Raw genomic sequence first — 17391 nt, forward strand, 5'->3', positions numbered from 1 at the left:
CCTTTCTGATCCTTTGTACTATTTACAGCTCCACTGATGCCACAAGGAGAAAACACACTATATTACTGACGTCCAGTGAATGCTCTAAATATTCTGGCTTGCTGGTTTTGTTAAAAATAGATGACATCAAATTGAAATAATCCAAACCCACAATCAGTCATGATTGTAAGCTGTAAACATGTTGAGTCTGAGATGTTCTAAAGCACAGAAGAAAGAGTTGTTATTGAGCAAATTGTTTGGTACTCTGGTGTGTTTTGGTACGTGACATGCCTTCATGTGGTTTACTGTAAGGGGCAGGCGTACCGAGAGGAGGGGAAACCACTTTCACCATCCAGGCTGCACCTCAACAAATTCAAAACAAAGGATTTAGGTTTCACGTCAGGCAGGAATCAAAATGGGTCAAAGTTTGTTGTACTTCAAAAGTCTTCTCTAATGACACAATGTACAGGAAATATGCATGTGTTCCTCCAGCCTTTGAGGTGCAGGTGTAGTTCACTGCACAACATTTAAATGCTTTTTTTCCCCCACACCCATGTTCTTAACTAGTGTTACACAGTCTGGCAGGCGTATTAAAATAATGTGTGCCGTCACAGCCGCCGTGAATTGCAAAAGCGGAAATCCTGCTTACCCACTACCTTACTGAGGGGATAACAAAAAGCTTTGTAGGGATACTCGGAAGGGGCCTGATCCCTCCGGGGCAAACGGAAAACTACCAATGACAAGTTGGTCAATCTGGACACACTCCACTTTTTCAACATTTATAAAAAATGAGTAGACAAAGGTAGTCTGGCTTAGCGGATGCTGGTCACTTGATTCTTGGCAGGGTCTTTTTCCTTCCGCCCTGCCCTGTCGTACCTTTTCCAAAATCCCTCGACAACACGTAACAAAAACACTTGCTGTTTAGCTAGCAGCAGTGAGGGATTGATGTGGAGAACAATGGCAGATCCCAAATGCCTCAACCCCATGGAGAGGTTATTTTTGCATTTTGTTAATAAGAGGCAAAGAGTCCCACGTATGAGTCTCTTCAGTCTCCAGTCCGTTCAGGACCCCCAGACCATCAGCTTTTAGACCGGTGATGGACATTCTCAGAATACCTCCAAGCACAAACTGTGTGGTGGTCAAGATCCAGAGTGTTTGTTGGATAAGCCTGGCTAAGCTATACTAAGGTATATGCTCATTCCATCAGGAAAAGGTGTTAAAGCAAAACAGAAGCCATCACGCTTTAGGTTTTAAACTGAGGCACAGAAGACCTGCAGATAAATGTAACAATTTAAAGATGGAAAATTTTTGTCTTCAGTGCTTACATCCATCTGGTTCTCGAGTCTCTTTATTATGACCATTACCTTTGCTAAACAGTATTGACAATGAAAGCAAAATGACACAGCAAAACACCAGATTTGTGTTTTATTAGCGGAATACCAGTGAGAATAGTCTAAACACCTAATTTGGATCTGTAAATATGACAAAGCAGCTTACTGCATGAGAAAGGGTAGACTCTTTCACCAAGATATTAGCGGTGGCTGAAATAACTCAACATACTTGTTGAAACTATAGGGCTGGATAATGATTACGTGAATTAATCTATTTCACATCCACACGTGCTCCGGAAAAAGCAGCAAATCCTCACACACAGACGCTGATAGATATGAACGTTTGGCATGCTTGAAGAGTTAGTCGACGATCAATATCACTGACGATTACATTTCTGATAATCGTCCAATCAATTAATCGACAGTCTTTTCAGTACAGACTGATATACATAAATGATTTTGACTATTGACTTGGGAGCACCTGCAGTCATCCTTTCACCTCAGTATCAAGCCAGGCATCTGTCACTGAACTTGAACATCAAACGTAGTATCTATATGTTCAAAATCAATTGCATCTGGCTTGGGTTTTTGGTTCCTTGAGGCTTCAGCTGTCCTGACTTGACAATGAAGAAGCCTCTTGGATGAATTACCAATATCTTCTAACAAATCCAGTTGGTTTTGATGTCCTACTTATTCATATCCTATGACTTGAATGACTGAGAATCTTTATTGACATTAAATCTTAGTACATTTAAGGGCCACAGACCTGTGTGTGATTTGGAAAAAAAGTGCTTCAAAACCAGTCTGTTCCAGCCAGGTTCCTGCTGTAAATATGAGCTGTCAGGCTTTCAGGCTGATGGATGAGACTTCCTGACAGGCGGCCAACAATACTGTTAAACCCACAGGGAACCTGCACTCACACCACACTGCAACGTTCCTCACTCCCACCTATTTCCAGTGCTCTTCTAAGAAACCCAATAGTTACATCACAAGATTCAGTGAACCATGGCAACTTAACACAAAAGCCAGCATGCATCCCTTATGTGCAACTACGCAATGCTAAGAACAAAATATGTTCACATGATTCTGCTATGTTGGCTATGTGGTGAATGAGGCTGGTGTCATATTTCAACTACAGGTGAGAGCAATGTGCCATACAAAATTACTGCATTAATGTATTTGATAAGGAGGAGCCAGAGTGTTATGTTAAAGATGAAAGACTTGTTCTCTAATACAGTACAGAGGGTACATCTACACATCTAAAAGTGAAGCCACAAATAGGAAATCGAGAGGATGATGATTTTCAAAGAGCGAACAGGGTGACTCAGGATAGTGAGTGCTCCCTGTAATGAAGGGTGCTGGTGTCAAATCTAACACACATGTCAATATACAAATAAAAATAGATTCTTTACCACCAACAAGGTGTAAACATACTTCATGAATTCTTGACTTCATATTTCACACCCTATAAAATTAAAGATTGTGAATAAAATGTAGGAAAAAAAGGAAAACACAACAAATGCTGCACAAAAGCAGTTCCTTGACTTTGTCACTTTTTTTTTTTTAAGTATATTTTTTTGGACTTTTTATGCCTTTATGATAGCACAGTAGAGAGAGACAGGAAATGGGGAGGCAGAGAGAGAGGGGGAATGACATGCAGTAAAGGGCTGTCCAATGCGGGATTCGAACCGGGGCCGACTGCAGCGAGGACTGCACTCGACGCCCCACTCTGGATATGTTTAATTCAGTTGTAACCCATTGTGCTGTGCTACTGGATGTGCTGCACTATGCTGACACAGATTTGACTGACACATACCTATGGAAAGTGAGAGCGAGCTGACAAGTAGGCATGAGAGGAGCTACAGATATGAAAATCCAGATTTCAATTGATAGAAAATTATCATATATTGGTGTATGCTATTGGTTCATGTGTAAAAATCACGGCTACTAAATAATTTTTATAGAAACTCATAAAAACTTTCTCTATTTTCAACTATTTCCACATAAAAATCTCGTCTTTGAATGTTTGAAAATCAGCTGTCAGTGTCTAATTTGTCAGACACTAGTGAGCATTGAAAGCTTTCTTACAGTAAAGATAGTGAACTCCTTTTAGTCTTTTGCCCGCTGCATGTGTCTATTAGTAAATACCAGTGAGTTCAGACTGGTGACGCACATTATTGGGGTATCCCGTCACAATGTCTGTAGATCAGTCACCCAATATGACCTGGCAAGGAGAATTACGTGTGTGGGAAGGGAATCCACCAGAAGATTTACTGGTATCATGACATAGTGAGGACAGCTCTTGCCACCTTTAAAGTATTATATTTGTCACTTCATGTAGACAGGAACATCTTTTCCATTAACAGGCAATGGTCGGCCTTGTTGATTTAACAAATTTTATGCCACACAAGCAATACTGTTTATTGCCTTGGGGACACAGAACTTAAAAAATATTTGATATTTGATTAGTAATATATTATACTATACTGTGATAAAAAAAAACAAAAAAAACAAACATTACATTTATATGATTTTTTTAAAATATGTATAAGCTGGAGCGAGATTTGTAATACAGTATAGAAGTATGCCTGACAGCAAACCACGGTGTGTCATACTAATGTGTTAATGGATCTGGTGCTGACACGGTTTTAAGCACTGATTAATGTCATACTAAAGGTCACAGGTGTGGTCTACAACTGTAGTAGAAGCCAAAACAGCGTCATCATTTCTCATCTTGGTGTTTCAACATCACACACACAGCATTTATTGTTTTGCTCCTGATTATATTTTGTAGTTTTTCCACTGTCTTCTACATATAGTCTATCATCAGGAAGACCTATATATTAATCTTGTTATTTGTGATTGAAGATAAACTGGATTTGGTGCAAGTTAAAACAGCAAGAGCCCCAACAACAGACACAACTGTAGGCTGGCTATTCCAGAACTGGGGACACTTGACACCAAGTGGTTCCAGTTTCAGCTTCTTATAATAGGCTTGTTTGCATGCCAAAGGCACATTGCCACAGGGCCTTGGCTTTAGATCCCTGATTGCTGTCAGACACTCAAGATTCTTCACCCTTACCCTCGGCTGCTAGCACATCACCTATGCAAACAGTGGTCATAACCTATTTACCACTGCTAGAATCCCCCCTTGAACTCCAAATTGGAACTGGAAAGACTGAGAGCAAGACGACATCACAAAATGAAAGTAGAAATTGGATAACATTTAATGTTAGGTATGTGGCAATGAAGTTTTGTTTTGTATTATATGACCTTAGGTTTTATTAGCAGCCATAAAGGATCATGCTTACAGATAAAAGTGTAATCGTAATAAACTCATAAAACTGTGGGGGGTAGCTGGCTACATTACAGTGTAAGTAAATTTCATTTTTGACTGTGAACTTTATTTTTGCACGGGTGGTAGGTTTCAATTACTTATTTAAAAATTATGGTTGGTAAATAATAATCAGTATTCATTTCATTCATTCCTTTCATCACACACTGACCTGCTGAGGGCCTCCATGCTGCCAGGGGGGCTGACATCGAGATGGCCCTGGTGCGAGGCAGTGTCTGGGGTGTCTTGGCGAGCCAGAGGTATGGGAGTCGTTTCCATCACCTCTGGACTGGGACTCCTCAGCTCAGTGGTCAGGGGCAAAACTATTGGTATGGAGAGAGGCCGTGCATGGGGTAACCGAGAGGAGCGGTTGGGCTGAGGGGCGTCCTCAGGCATGCCGTCACTCTTCCCTTTCCTCACCTGTTTTAAAGAGAGCGAGAGAGAGAGAGAGAGAGATCGAGAGAGAGAGAGAGAGAGAGAGAGAGAGAGAGAGAGAGAGAGAGAGAGAGAGAGAGACGCCAACAACAGGTGAGTCGCGTGAGAGGAAGTATGAGATATCACAGGGAAATGACACATGGCTAATATTTCCACTCAATCAAGCTCGTACAACCACAAACACAAATAAACACACAGTAGAGCTTTCATCCTTCGCTTGGGTTACAATAAAACATTCATTTGAGGATCTTTTGAGGTGAAGCAGAGAGCAATAAAAGAACCACAAAAAAGGGGAAAAAACAGGTTAGCCTATAAAAATGTAAGGTTAGATTGATGTTAGCCTTACCGTGCTGACCCTGAGTGGGTATAAACAGCGTGAACCACCGACTGTAGTGTAGGAGAAGAACCTTAACCTAATTACAGCCACATTGTGAAAAGTACCCTTCTGCATTTTCAACCAAGGAGACCTGAAAGAAGTGTTAAAGAATGTGTCAAGAAGCTTTCTCTTAGTATATATGGAAAGCACTCCTACGGTTGCCCATGTACACTGAGGCCAAATAGCCAGCTGGCTGTGGTAAACAGAGTATGGTCTGACGCCAGCAGCTGAAGTATTGATAATTGTCAAAAACACCCAATGCTGAAAGAGGCCTAGCTCTAGATAAATGTCTGTCGGTTTAGTTAAAAGGCCTACTTTTTTTCTTTACACCAATGCAATCAGTGGAACATCTCCATTTGGGGTTTAACTTAATGGGTTGTTCTAAAATCTATGGATGCTGCCTCCATTTGGACATTTAGTCATTGGTACACTTAATGGGTGAATCTTTGGGAACATAATTAGCTCCACAAGCTTCTTTAACTAGACCTGGTATGGATTTTGCCCCTCGGGGTTTTGTAATTGATTTAGCTAAATTTGTCATTCACAGAAAACCACAGAGGGGTAAAAAAAAAAAGGTTGAAAAGGGGGAAGAATGTGGACATTAGCTTGTTTTTCATGGGGTTGGAGCCTGTTTTGCCATGCAGCCATCATAGAGAAAGCATGGACAAGTCCCCATTTTCAAATCCATAGAAACGGGTGCTTTGACAAAGGATTTCAACAGTGCTGGTGAGATGGTGTTGTCATCTTGGTAGGTCTGTGTTGTTAGGTTTGTCTCATTAACTGTTTTGTTTATGTCTTATTTTGCTTTATAAGATCAATAAACAGAAACTTGTATTGTGTTGTTTTTCTTTGAAAAATGTAAACTGAAATTGTTCACTTACTAATTACTTTACTGGAAACTATGTGTAGAGAATTGAAATGGCAAAGTCCAAAAAAAAAAGGGACGCTCCTTGTTTCATTCCTTTCATGTGGCACACATACATACATACATACATACATACAGGTCATACATTTTCTTTGCAATGTATGATGGTAGTTACAGGAGGTTAGTCAGTAGATCGATAGAACTCCAGGTCACTTTCAACAACGCCATGCTGCCTTTCTGCCTATGCATAAAAACAAGCACAGAGCAACAACAAGTAGGAGCTAAATAGGCCAGATGGCAAAGGACCCTCACAGACCAGAAGGAGGATATGACCTGGTTTCTAAATCATGGATTAACTTATAATTTGAAGTTTGTGACAAGAATCTCAAAAGACTGTAAATAAAACCAAATAAAATATTCAGAACTTAATGTTTTATTTTGCTTTCTCTCTGCTGTAATCTGCTACAATGGAAAGGCAGTTGTTGCTGGCCTGATAACAACTTATACCTCTGTTAACTGATCTCTATTCACTGACTGGTGACAGATGTCTAGTTTTTCAGAGGTGAGAATGCAATGTGATCTACACCTGTCCTTCTTTTCACCACTAGCACAAACACTTCACTAAGAACACTCACTATGAAAGCTGACATTTGCATATTTTGAAAAAGTACTGTGGTCTGACCATAGCAACAGAACTGTGTCATTAATCATATTAATTCAACAACAAGCATTTAGTAATAATGACTGTGTGCCTTTTGGAGTCCAAAGCTCAAGTATTGAAACATCTCACCAAATTCCCCTTTGATCACACATTCATCCGTTTTAATGGCAGGTGCATCATAAATCAACCAGATACAACAGACAAGTTTAGGGCTCCCTAGCTGAAGTGTGTGTGGGTGTGTTTGTTTTGTTTGTGTGTTTTTTTCTCACCACTAGCCAACAATGACCTTAGGCACATAAATACTGCATAAATGATAGACTTAACAAATAACACACCTCACAGTGCCACAGCACCCAACCATGTGGTGTAGCTCCAGTAGTGATGTGTGAATGGTGACCAATACAAAAATGACACTTTGAACTGTATTTGTCTTTAGCAGTAGCGATCATTGAGGCCAAATTTGGGTTGGGTCTGGCCTTGAGAGTTTTAATAGAAGAGGTCCTACGGGAGTGTTTGGGAAATGTAGCTATAAAAGTTAATATTTATAGTGATGAATCACTTTGATTAATCATTAAGAGGGTAAAGCTATTTACAGTATTTTAGTACAGTATATTCACAGGAAGTGAGGAGTTTCTAGGAGTCTGTGGAATCAGCAGCGATATTCAAGTTAATGTGTTTGGTGTTGATACTGTCATATTAGTTTACCCCTTATGGCTATAGGTCTGCCACCAGATATTTCAGTTGAACACTGTGTTGCTATAGCGACCCCCACTGGCACAGCTCTATGGCAGTTGCTGCTTAATTGACATTGTTACATCAGCCATTTGCAAATGCCCTTTTTGGAGCATTAACTGTAGGTTCTCCTTTACCACAGCTGTTTTGTGATTTCTGACTTGTAATTTAGTAGATGTTAGTCTGAGTCCAGAACTACATTTAGATTTACTTTAAATTCTAGGGTTCATGAGGAGGATAAACGAGTGAGTGTCTGAAATCTCTATTTATTGCTCACCATTGAGTAAACAATTTACCATTGATAATGGAGCCCAGTGAATGAGTGAAAAGGGGGTGATTTTGGACACAGTCAGTTTTTCTATGATTTTTTGATTGCTAACCAAGCTAACCAATACACTAGCTATCTAGAGCAGCTAACATGCTGCTAATGCAACACTCTAAGTAATGCTAACTGTAATTACGTGTGCATGTACTAAATTAATTAATGCGTTGTACTTACGGGAACTAATTGTTGATCAATGTGCTAATTCCTTTTTGCTATAGTTTTACTCTTACTCTGGTTTATGGAAACAGTTTCACTGTCTCTTTCAGTAGAACCTCAAAGGCTGTCATCCACCTCTACTGAAAGTGTGTTTGGCTCGCTGTGTATCTGTGCACCTACGTACATGCATAATGAGAGCAGAGGGGCTTCTTAGCTTAAAATTATAGTAACTTCAGGCATTTAAAAGGGAGGGAGGGTGGGAAGAAAACATTCTTCATCAGCAGATGTTTTTATTCCCCTGAGATTATCCTGCTGTCAGTCAGCATTTCTTTTTATCTCTACAGTGACACTGGTCTTGACAGGTAGACCGCATTTATGGTGTCAGATCTTTGTTCAAAACTGCATTCAAAACAACCACAGAAGGATTATCTCAGTCTGTTTTTGTCGGCAAACTGAAGCCAACCTCAGAGGAATTACTCATAATTTTATCACATATATAAATGAACGTATGCTAATTTTGAATTCATGTGAGATCAAAAGGTGCAGAGGATAAAACTTAACAAAATTAAATGTATAAAATGTAGCTCTCTTATTTCAAATAAATGAATCCTGAGCACAATTTCTAAAACATGAAGACAAACAGGAAATTTCCAAGCTTTAATTCCACTCAAATCTATGGCCAAATGCTGTTTTTGTGGCAGGGCTCATCTGTAATAATACCAGAACGTAGTTGGAGGAGCATAACATAGCCAATCTTTGTCTCTCACTGCAAATAAGTATGTTGTTTCCTGCAGCAGATTGCCTTTATCAAATCACATCATGTGACCGAGCAGCGAGGCCACAGGCATCAGAGGCTGTCTGAGAGATGACCTCTGGCTAATCAGGACTAAGGCAATACAGCAGATAAAGAAGCAGGAAGTATTTATTGGAAAGGGTGAGAAAAACCTGTAGTAAACCATTAGGCCAGCCCCTTAAACGAGAACAATTAATCATAGTGACAGTAACAAAGCATTATTTTCTGTACCTTCTTCTTCCGTGGTCTTGCCTTGGGAGTGCCAGTGGAGGATTTGTTCAGATGTGCTGCATTTTCTGTCAAGTTGTTTTGTCCAACCTTGGAAAATGCATAGACAGAAAATGAGAGTAAGAAAAAAAAAAGAGAATAAACACATATAAATGATTATTGTAGCATAAAGATTGCATTCATTGAGACAGCCATGAGCATTTTACACAATCAGGAAAAGTGAGTGAATAAAATACAGTCAGGCTACTAGATAATACAGATCAATTTACTGCATGTTGTTATAAAAGTAGATAAGTAGCTGTTCTACACTGTGCTACAGTAGGAAAATAATAGGGAATGCTTTATCATTTCTAAATTGTACCACCAATTAAGTATGAAAATAAAAATTTTAATACTTGCTGTCAATTCTAAGTCACACTAGCCTCTTTCAAAATGTCAGCAAGTGCAAGAAAATGCTTGTTTCAACAGTGCTTTTTTTCTTAAACATAAGTGATAGGTTATCAGTAATGTCTGTTATATATGGTTAAAAAGGCCATCAACTATTCACTCTGAGTGACCTCAGATACCATTCCAGGCAGTATGGACAAGTCAGCTGACACTCATAACATCTTTAAAACTCACAACAAAAAAAAACACAGACGCACACAGGAATGGCTTTGGTGTTGGAAAACAGCTTTTCCAAAACATGCCCATGTTAAGTTAATCACGTCACACAGATCACATGGTTGGTGTTAAAAAGGACTATGTAAGGGAATTTGAAAGGTTCAAGCAAGTTTGACCTGGGAATGTCACACATAAACAGCAACACTGCATTTTACAGCAGACTCAGACAAAAGCTTCGATAACATGTACACCTAGGAGCATTAACGCATAATAAAGACGCACACATGCAGGCGTGCTACTGAAAAGCCGAGCACGCACTTTCTTCCTGGGAACTGGTGTCGGTGTCTTTGCATTGAGGTTGCTGGGTGACGTCTTTGTGTCTGTATCTGTCACATGCACCTCCTAGGATCAGAAAGACAACAAAGAAGATGGTTATTTTTTTGTATTTGTAATCCATGTCTTACATATAGTAGAGTAACAGGAACAACAAATCACATTTAACTGAGGCTAGGAAGCTTTATTCTCCAGTTATTATTGTTGTAACTGCAGCCATATATGCAGTAGCTATAAAATATCTTTTTACAATCAAGGAGTGATTTTAGAAGGACTCCTGGGTATGTGTGTTCTACTTTTTATTTTCTTCTGAGAGCTCTAACAACAGGGACCAGAATAGATTTAAACAGGTTGACAAGTTGCATCCTCAAACACATACACTCAGATAAACACTTTCATGTACACCCTCTGCTTGTCAGGGTTTTATGGCTGGAGGTAAAGGCAACACCAGTGATCACATGTGTTGCGTTCAAAGGCATTAAGAGGAAGGTCAGGAGGCGAGGGGCCTCCACAGACTGTGTGTGCATGCACATACGTGTAAGTGTTTTTGTGTATGTGTGCATGTTTGTGTGTAAGAGGATCTTATCTGACTGAGGGGTTTCCCATGGGTCAGCGGGATCTCATGTGGCAGTGCCCTTACAGGCATTCACAACACCGCACCGATATTTGTGACTGGAAATGTTATTACAAAATAATTACACTCATCTACATCTACTACAAAGTGTTTCCAGATTTTATTTTATTGCTACGAGAAATCTGGACCTTTGGATTTCAGGTTGCATGCAATCACTTAATTTCTTAAATGATCAACATCTTCAGCAGTGCTTTTTGGCATGGTAAGCATGGTGTCACATGGGAACTATGTTTGGTAGGCGATGTATCCCGTGAGAGGTGAGAGGTCAAACCCACAGGGAGCTAAATACCTTGATCATGGCCTGGTCCCATCACTGTGGCATCACATGGCCAATGTCCCCTTTCACACCAATAACACACTCATCAATCAACAATCAAGGTGTTGTCTATAGACTGTGGTGAGGGATGTCTTTCCAAAAGTGGACATTCAGACAAGGTTTTGCCATTCTGCTTGTGATGCAAAAGTCTGTTGTTTATTGCAGCTGTTGCAGCAGTAAACATTCTTCTCATTTCACTTTTTTAACTTAACTGGAACCAACTTCAGTTTATTGTAATTTTATGCTATACTTTTCTTATTGCATTTTGAACAAAAACAAGTCAAAAGTCTTTAAAGATATTAAATATGTCATGCTAAGAGAGATAGTGATCATGTCTCTGTTTGCACTCTCATGGCATAAAACACACAGTTTTGATTCTTCAACAGGAATTTTTTGAGGGGAGTTTATGACTAATTCCAATTATAGACTCTATTTTGTATTTTAAGAACTGTAGACTGAATATGACATCATATGACTTAAATTACTTTGATGGTTTGGTGTGTTGTGCTTGGTTTGTTCTTTCTTCATGTAACAAGAAGCTGCCAGGAAAACCAGCAGACCAGACAAACCAGCTGATCAATAATGACATCAGCCATCGAAGCAGCAAATATAAATCAACAACCGGAGACTCAAAACAGCCACCTGTGGAGGAGTCCTTCCTGTGAGGCTGTGATATAAGATCAATACATAAATCCAGTTTAGCTTGACATCATATTATCCTATATTTATTTATAAAATACCAACCTCCTCCAAGTGGATGGGCAGAGGGTGAGGGCAGAGGAATTCACACTTTTTAAAGTGCATGGGCAAAACATGTGACTCACAATTAGTTGCCAATTAGTTACCAGCTGCACCACATTGTTCTGACCACCAGCACAGATCTATTCTATATAAACATCAGCAGCTGCTGTTTCAACGAGTATACAACACCTTGACAATGATAAGGGTTGATATTTCCTCTGTCCTTCCTTCTTTTTCTTTGTCTGTCTCAAATATATTGCTGTAGTTCTGGATGAGCTTGACCATGATCTTGTTGCAGATATTTTGGTCCTTCATTGCTTCAAAACCAGGAGCCACGCTGGAAAACAGAGAGAAGAGACAAAACAAAAATAAAAGCAAACAAAATGAGATTTTATCAGAGTAGAAATTAAGTTGAGAATTTGTTAATGAATGACTTTCTGGTTGTAATTTTACTGATCTGCTGTGTTGAATAAAAACATACTAAAATAGTGATTTTGGTTCAAGAGTGACACAGAAATTGAAACTTAGTCATCAGTTAGCTGACCTGATTAACACAGCAGAATTCAGCTGCCCCTGTAAGTACAGTGTCTGATTCTACTGAGTTGTTACTGAACAGCTGTGTGAGGTATACACTTGGCTGTAGGCCTCACTGCAGGCCTAATTATATAACATTAACACACAGGCTGTGATGAAGAGAACAGTTTGTACATATGAAACAGTATCCAGTGCAGTTTCTTCTTCTCCATTTTCTCTAGTCAGACTTGATCTATTTTCTATGCAGGGTTCCCGAGCTTGAGATGGTGGGCATCTCCAGTAATAAAGGGTTATTACTTCACCAGTCACCAGTCTGGAGTGACCAGTCTGGAAGAACAGTGCAGCTGTATGATGGGAACTGTAAGGGTATGAATTGTAACGCACTGCCCAGTAAGCCCATTATAAAAATACTAGTGAGAACAGAGTTACTTAGCTGAGCAGCTGCAGGGAGGCGTATGAAGCCAATGACTGCATCATTTATTTATGAACATCAGAGTAATATTCAGAAATACATTAAGGTCGGACTGTTTTCTATATCTCATATGACATTTACTTCAAAATTGTTCACTAGACTCAATTTGTATTTGTGGAGTGTGACCTTTGATTTATATAATGACAGAATAAAACATCAGATTTCAGAACGTTTTGCAGACCAAATTTTTTTTGATTCATGTTTGACCCACAGAGGAAACCAGTATTCAGACTTCAGGTGTCTGACAAAATATAAAGAAGCTTGTTAGTGGGAGATTTATGAGCAAGCCCTGGATTTCAGGAATATCAGGTGCAGCCATTGTGCACTGTAAAAATATTGTGATTTTAGCTTCTCTAAATGAGCTACAGCACCATCTGCTGGCCAAACATTTTGACAGAAACAAAGTACAGCATTACAGCTTATATTAGTACTTTCAGATTCCTTTGTATTTTGAACTATACATTTACCATTTTTTTTTTATTTATGTACTTAATCGGTTCTCCAATATTAAAAATTTAAAAAAATTCTTTCCATTTTGAAACACAGACCAAAACTTGTAGTCCTTTTAAGTAAACACTTTTTCCCCAGTCTTTAGTTATGGACCAAATTTGACTTGACAACTTGACTTGGGGTTCATTATTTTACTCTATATGTACTGAACCATTCTACCCATCCTTCTGCTCTGGCATATGGAACCAGTGTTTAACATCTGACTCAAAAAACAGAAATAGTGAGAGGATGATTCAATTTCTCAACATCCATTATCCCGACTGTCTGTCTGACTATTTTTCTTTCTGTCTCTTGTTATTTAAAGACTGCAACAAATAGTCTGCAGAGATGATGACACCAAACTTCAGGAATGTCAGTTATTTTTTTCAAGGATATGAAGACACTAAAGCAGGCCTGTATGAAAGACTGAAAAATGTAATAAATACAAAAAGTTGAGTTTAGTCAGCCTATGCTGTTGAGTGTGAATCATTAAGACCAATGTCAGACTGATGTATTTATTGAATCTTAACCCAGTAAATGGAATTTGGATTGTGTGATAATGATACAGGTACACTTTGACTGGTACACCTTTGCCATTTTAAAATAACAATACAATGTTTTTACTATAACCACTATTGACTGTTCACTTCCATCAACCTCATTTCCAGCCGCAGCAGGCAGCTGTTTTCAGCGGAAAAAGTGCTACACTGCCTACTCAGCACCAAATGAAGGACAGACAAATTAGCAGCTAGCTAATTGAACCCAGTGGAGCATTCAGCAGCTTAAGATCCAGATACTTCCCTCAGAATTAGTAGAGACCAAAATATCAAAGGAGACTGAATGTTGGACTTGAGTTCATCAAGTCACTATAAAAAGGTGGCAGCATTCTGTTTACAGCTTTTTGCAATGGACCCCAGGAGGCCAAAAAAATAAAAAGATTAATCCAGGGTGAAAGGCATTAAAGCTTCAATACATGTAAGTACTTTAAGTTTCATTGAAGTTTCATTGTTTGGTTATACAGTACTGTTCAAAGGCTTTAACACTAAAAGTAAAGTGAGGATGCTCTCAAAAATATCACCAGATCAGTATTTGTCCACCCTTTTAACACCCTTTGCCTTTAAAACTGTACCCGTTCTCCTTGGTACATATGTTTTTCAAGGTACTTGGCAAGTAGGTTGTTCCAATCACCTTGGAGAACTGGTCTCGATTCTTCTGTGGATTCAGGCTGAAGATAGTTGTTAAAGACTCTGATTGTATGTTTGGGGTTGTTGTCATGCTGCAGAATAAATTTGGGGCCAATCAGACACCTCCCTGGAGGTATTGTGTGATGGATTACAGCTGAAACATCTAAAATACCTAAAGCTTTTGCACACTACTGTATATGATGGATAGAAAGCAAAAAGAGAAAGCTGCAGTGATGGTGACATTGGTCCACCGGTATTTATTTTGAATGCTTGACCACATGTACCCTCAAAAAAAGCTTAAACTCACTGGAAGACACTGGGTCCAAACACAGTGGCGAGGTTGAGGGCAGTCATGCGGTTGTCATTGTGGTTGCACTCCACAAGGGTGAGGAAGTGGCAGAGGTAGCGGAGGAGGCTGTGGTGGACATCTGGAAGTTGCTGGAGCAGATCTCTCACATCTAACCAAGAGCCATCTTCACCACACTCTACAGACACAGAGCAAGATGTCAGGACAGGTCAAAAGCTGGGATAGTATTCACTCAGAAAAACTGAAACTTCTGGGAATCCAACTTTTGGACAAAAGTGAATACATGCTACAGTGCTTGAACCAGCCCTTTCTCAACACTGGCATTCTGCTCAAATCTATTCACACTCGAACAAATGGCCAGTGATTAGTGACATGACCGACTGGATTTCCTTTGGAGCTTTTCACAATATGCAAAACATAAATAGACTTATAGTCAATAATGTTCAAATCCTAAGTTTAGTAAATAGTTTTACAGCCAGTCTCCAGCAAGCAGTGATCGCTCCATCCGCCTGCTCTCTGTGATATCTAATCTTGAGTTGTGGTGACTAGTAATACATGAGCATTAGAGCAAAGAACCTAAAATATGTTGATGCTATTACTCAGGATACATAATTGGGTCAGAGTTGGATAAACGGATATCCTGAATGACTGAGTGACGCAAACATTGAGAGCGTACATCTACGTGAGTGTGAGCACGTACGCAGGTATGTGTGCGCGTCTGTCTGAATATGTAGAGCGGGAGAAGGGGAATCATGGCTTATAATAATGGCAACAGCATTCACAGCTGCTATTGTTGCCCCTGAGTAAACTTCAGATTGTGCGTGTACATATGTGCATGTGTATGAATGGTTTTTTTGTTTCTTTAAGTTGATCAAGTTCTTACAGGTTGGTACATCAGACAAATGCACTTTGAAGGGTGAAAAAATGAAAAAAAAAATTTGGAGGGGGATTTTTACTGGATATATTACTGAAAATGAATAATTGATTCCAAAATATCATCACTGAATAATATCTGTCCACCAACTAATAAATGAATCAATGCATAATATGACCTAAGCATAGCCCTTCACAGCCAGTGTTAGCGTTTCCTTAAAAAAATGTAAATCATTCCAAATTTTTCAACCCTCATGACATGAGGCAGGACAGCATACTTTATCACTTATTTGATTCATAATGGAGACAAATAAAGTATATCTTGACCTTGACATGTACAAATATACTTGATCAATGAGTATTTTCTTTATCTGAACTGTCTGTCAGTGTGTATGCTACCAATCAGTTTGCACATTACAATCCATCCATCTATCATAAACTGTTTTTAATACTGGCAGGGAGGCCAAAGCCATTTACAAAGATTACAAAAATCATTTTATTCAGTAGCTATGGCCAGGTCCTGCACCAAGGAGGGGTTTTCTAATGCAGCCTTTGGCAACAGGCCCTGAAAAATAGGCTGATACCGAAGTAGTCTATCAGGGCAAAATGAACACTGCAGCCAAAATGTACATTCCTCCTCCATTAAACAGATTAAACCCTGTGATGGAGGAGAGCAGAGAGTGAGCTCAGACACTTCACCTGCCAAATGATTCACTTTACCCTTTATGACCTCCAAGATTATTGACAGAAATATGAGGTCCATCATTCTTCTCATCACAGACTCTCTCTCTCTCTCCCACTCACACACACTTAACTCAGCAGTGCCTTTATATGCAGTGCCTGGTGCAGATGATTGCAGTGCTAACAGTAAATTTCACCACCCAAAGATAGCTTTGCTTATCGTCCAATCACAGTCATGACCCAGATATTCACTATGCTTGTCAGGGTATGAAATATCACATTGTGGATTTGGGAAAATGTTCGGGATAGATATCACATGATGTTTGCAAACATCTAAAACTGGTCTACTTGAGCTGGTAGAAAAAAATAAATAAATTAAAAAAAAAAAAAAATATATATATATATATATATATATATTATATAAGCAAACAAGCAGAAATTTTCTCCTACCTTGGTAGTGCTGTATCAGTGCCTGTTGGACTGCTGAGCCTACCAGACCCTCTGGTAGGTCCCTCAGATACCGTTTAAGCAAACTGGCCACCGTACATGTCTCAGATTCAGAGAGAAGGTCCACCTCCTCGCCACCCTCCAGCCGCTGTTTCAAGGTCTCCACAGCCCGGACATTCCCATTCACTCTGAACAGACCCTCCTGTTGCAGGGCTGGAGGAAAGTCAGAGAATCACTTTTCAGTTACAGTTAACTCATTTGGGATTAAGATTCAGACTATCAATTATTCAATAAGAGATGTTATTTGGAACGCAATTAGGCTGGGCCCTTAAAAGTGTGACTATCAACCATGATGTTTTTGATGGAGGCTGCAAAGTAATTTTATTCTAAATCTAAGGTTTGGTTGGTTCTTGATAGCAGACAGGAGGCAGGCAAGATTTCCATTAAATATGATGTGGATATTTATTGTCTACAGATGATGATTTGAAACTTGACGTTTCCTGTAGCAATAATAACAAGTCTGGATTTTCCTTTTAGTCCATGTTAAGATGGATCCTACATT

At 39.3% G+C, this 17391-nt stretch overlaps 1 protein-coding gene across 6 annotated transcripts in view; it reads right to left on the bottom strand.

The window, feature by feature from the left end:
- Window positions 1-17391, bottom strand: part of fam13a (family with sequence similarity 13 member A) — a 53044-nt gene that overhangs the window by 28334 nt on the left and 7319 nt on the right. For 5 of the 6 annotated variants that reach the window (XM_056372408.1, XM_056372412.1, XM_056372410.1 and 2 more), the window contains exons 3-8: window positions 16833-17042; window positions 14829-15006; window positions 12032-12179; window positions 10101-10220; window positions 9219-9305; window positions 4817-5064 (exon numbers count right to left, since the gene is read on the bottom strand). In XM_056372408.1, coding sequence (XP_056228383.1) covers window positions 4817-5064; window positions 9219-9305; window positions 10101-10220; window positions 12032-12179; window positions 14829-15006; window positions 16833-17042 — 991 coding nt within the window. The remainder of the gene's footprint in view (window positions 1-4816; window positions 5065-9218; window positions 9306-10100; window positions 10221-12031; window positions 12180-14828; window positions 15007-16832; window positions 17043-17391) is intronic. The other variant, XM_056372409.1, reaches the window with a different exon arrangement.

The sequence above is a fragment of the Seriola aureovittata genome, chromosome 3, assembly GCF_021018895.1.
Source record: "Seriola aureovittata isolate HTS-2021-v1 ecotype China chromosome 3, ASM2101889v1, whole genome shotgun sequence".
Classification (NCBI taxonomy): domain Eukaryota; kingdom Metazoa; phylum Chordata; class Actinopteri; order Carangiformes; family Carangidae; genus Seriola; species Seriola aureovittata.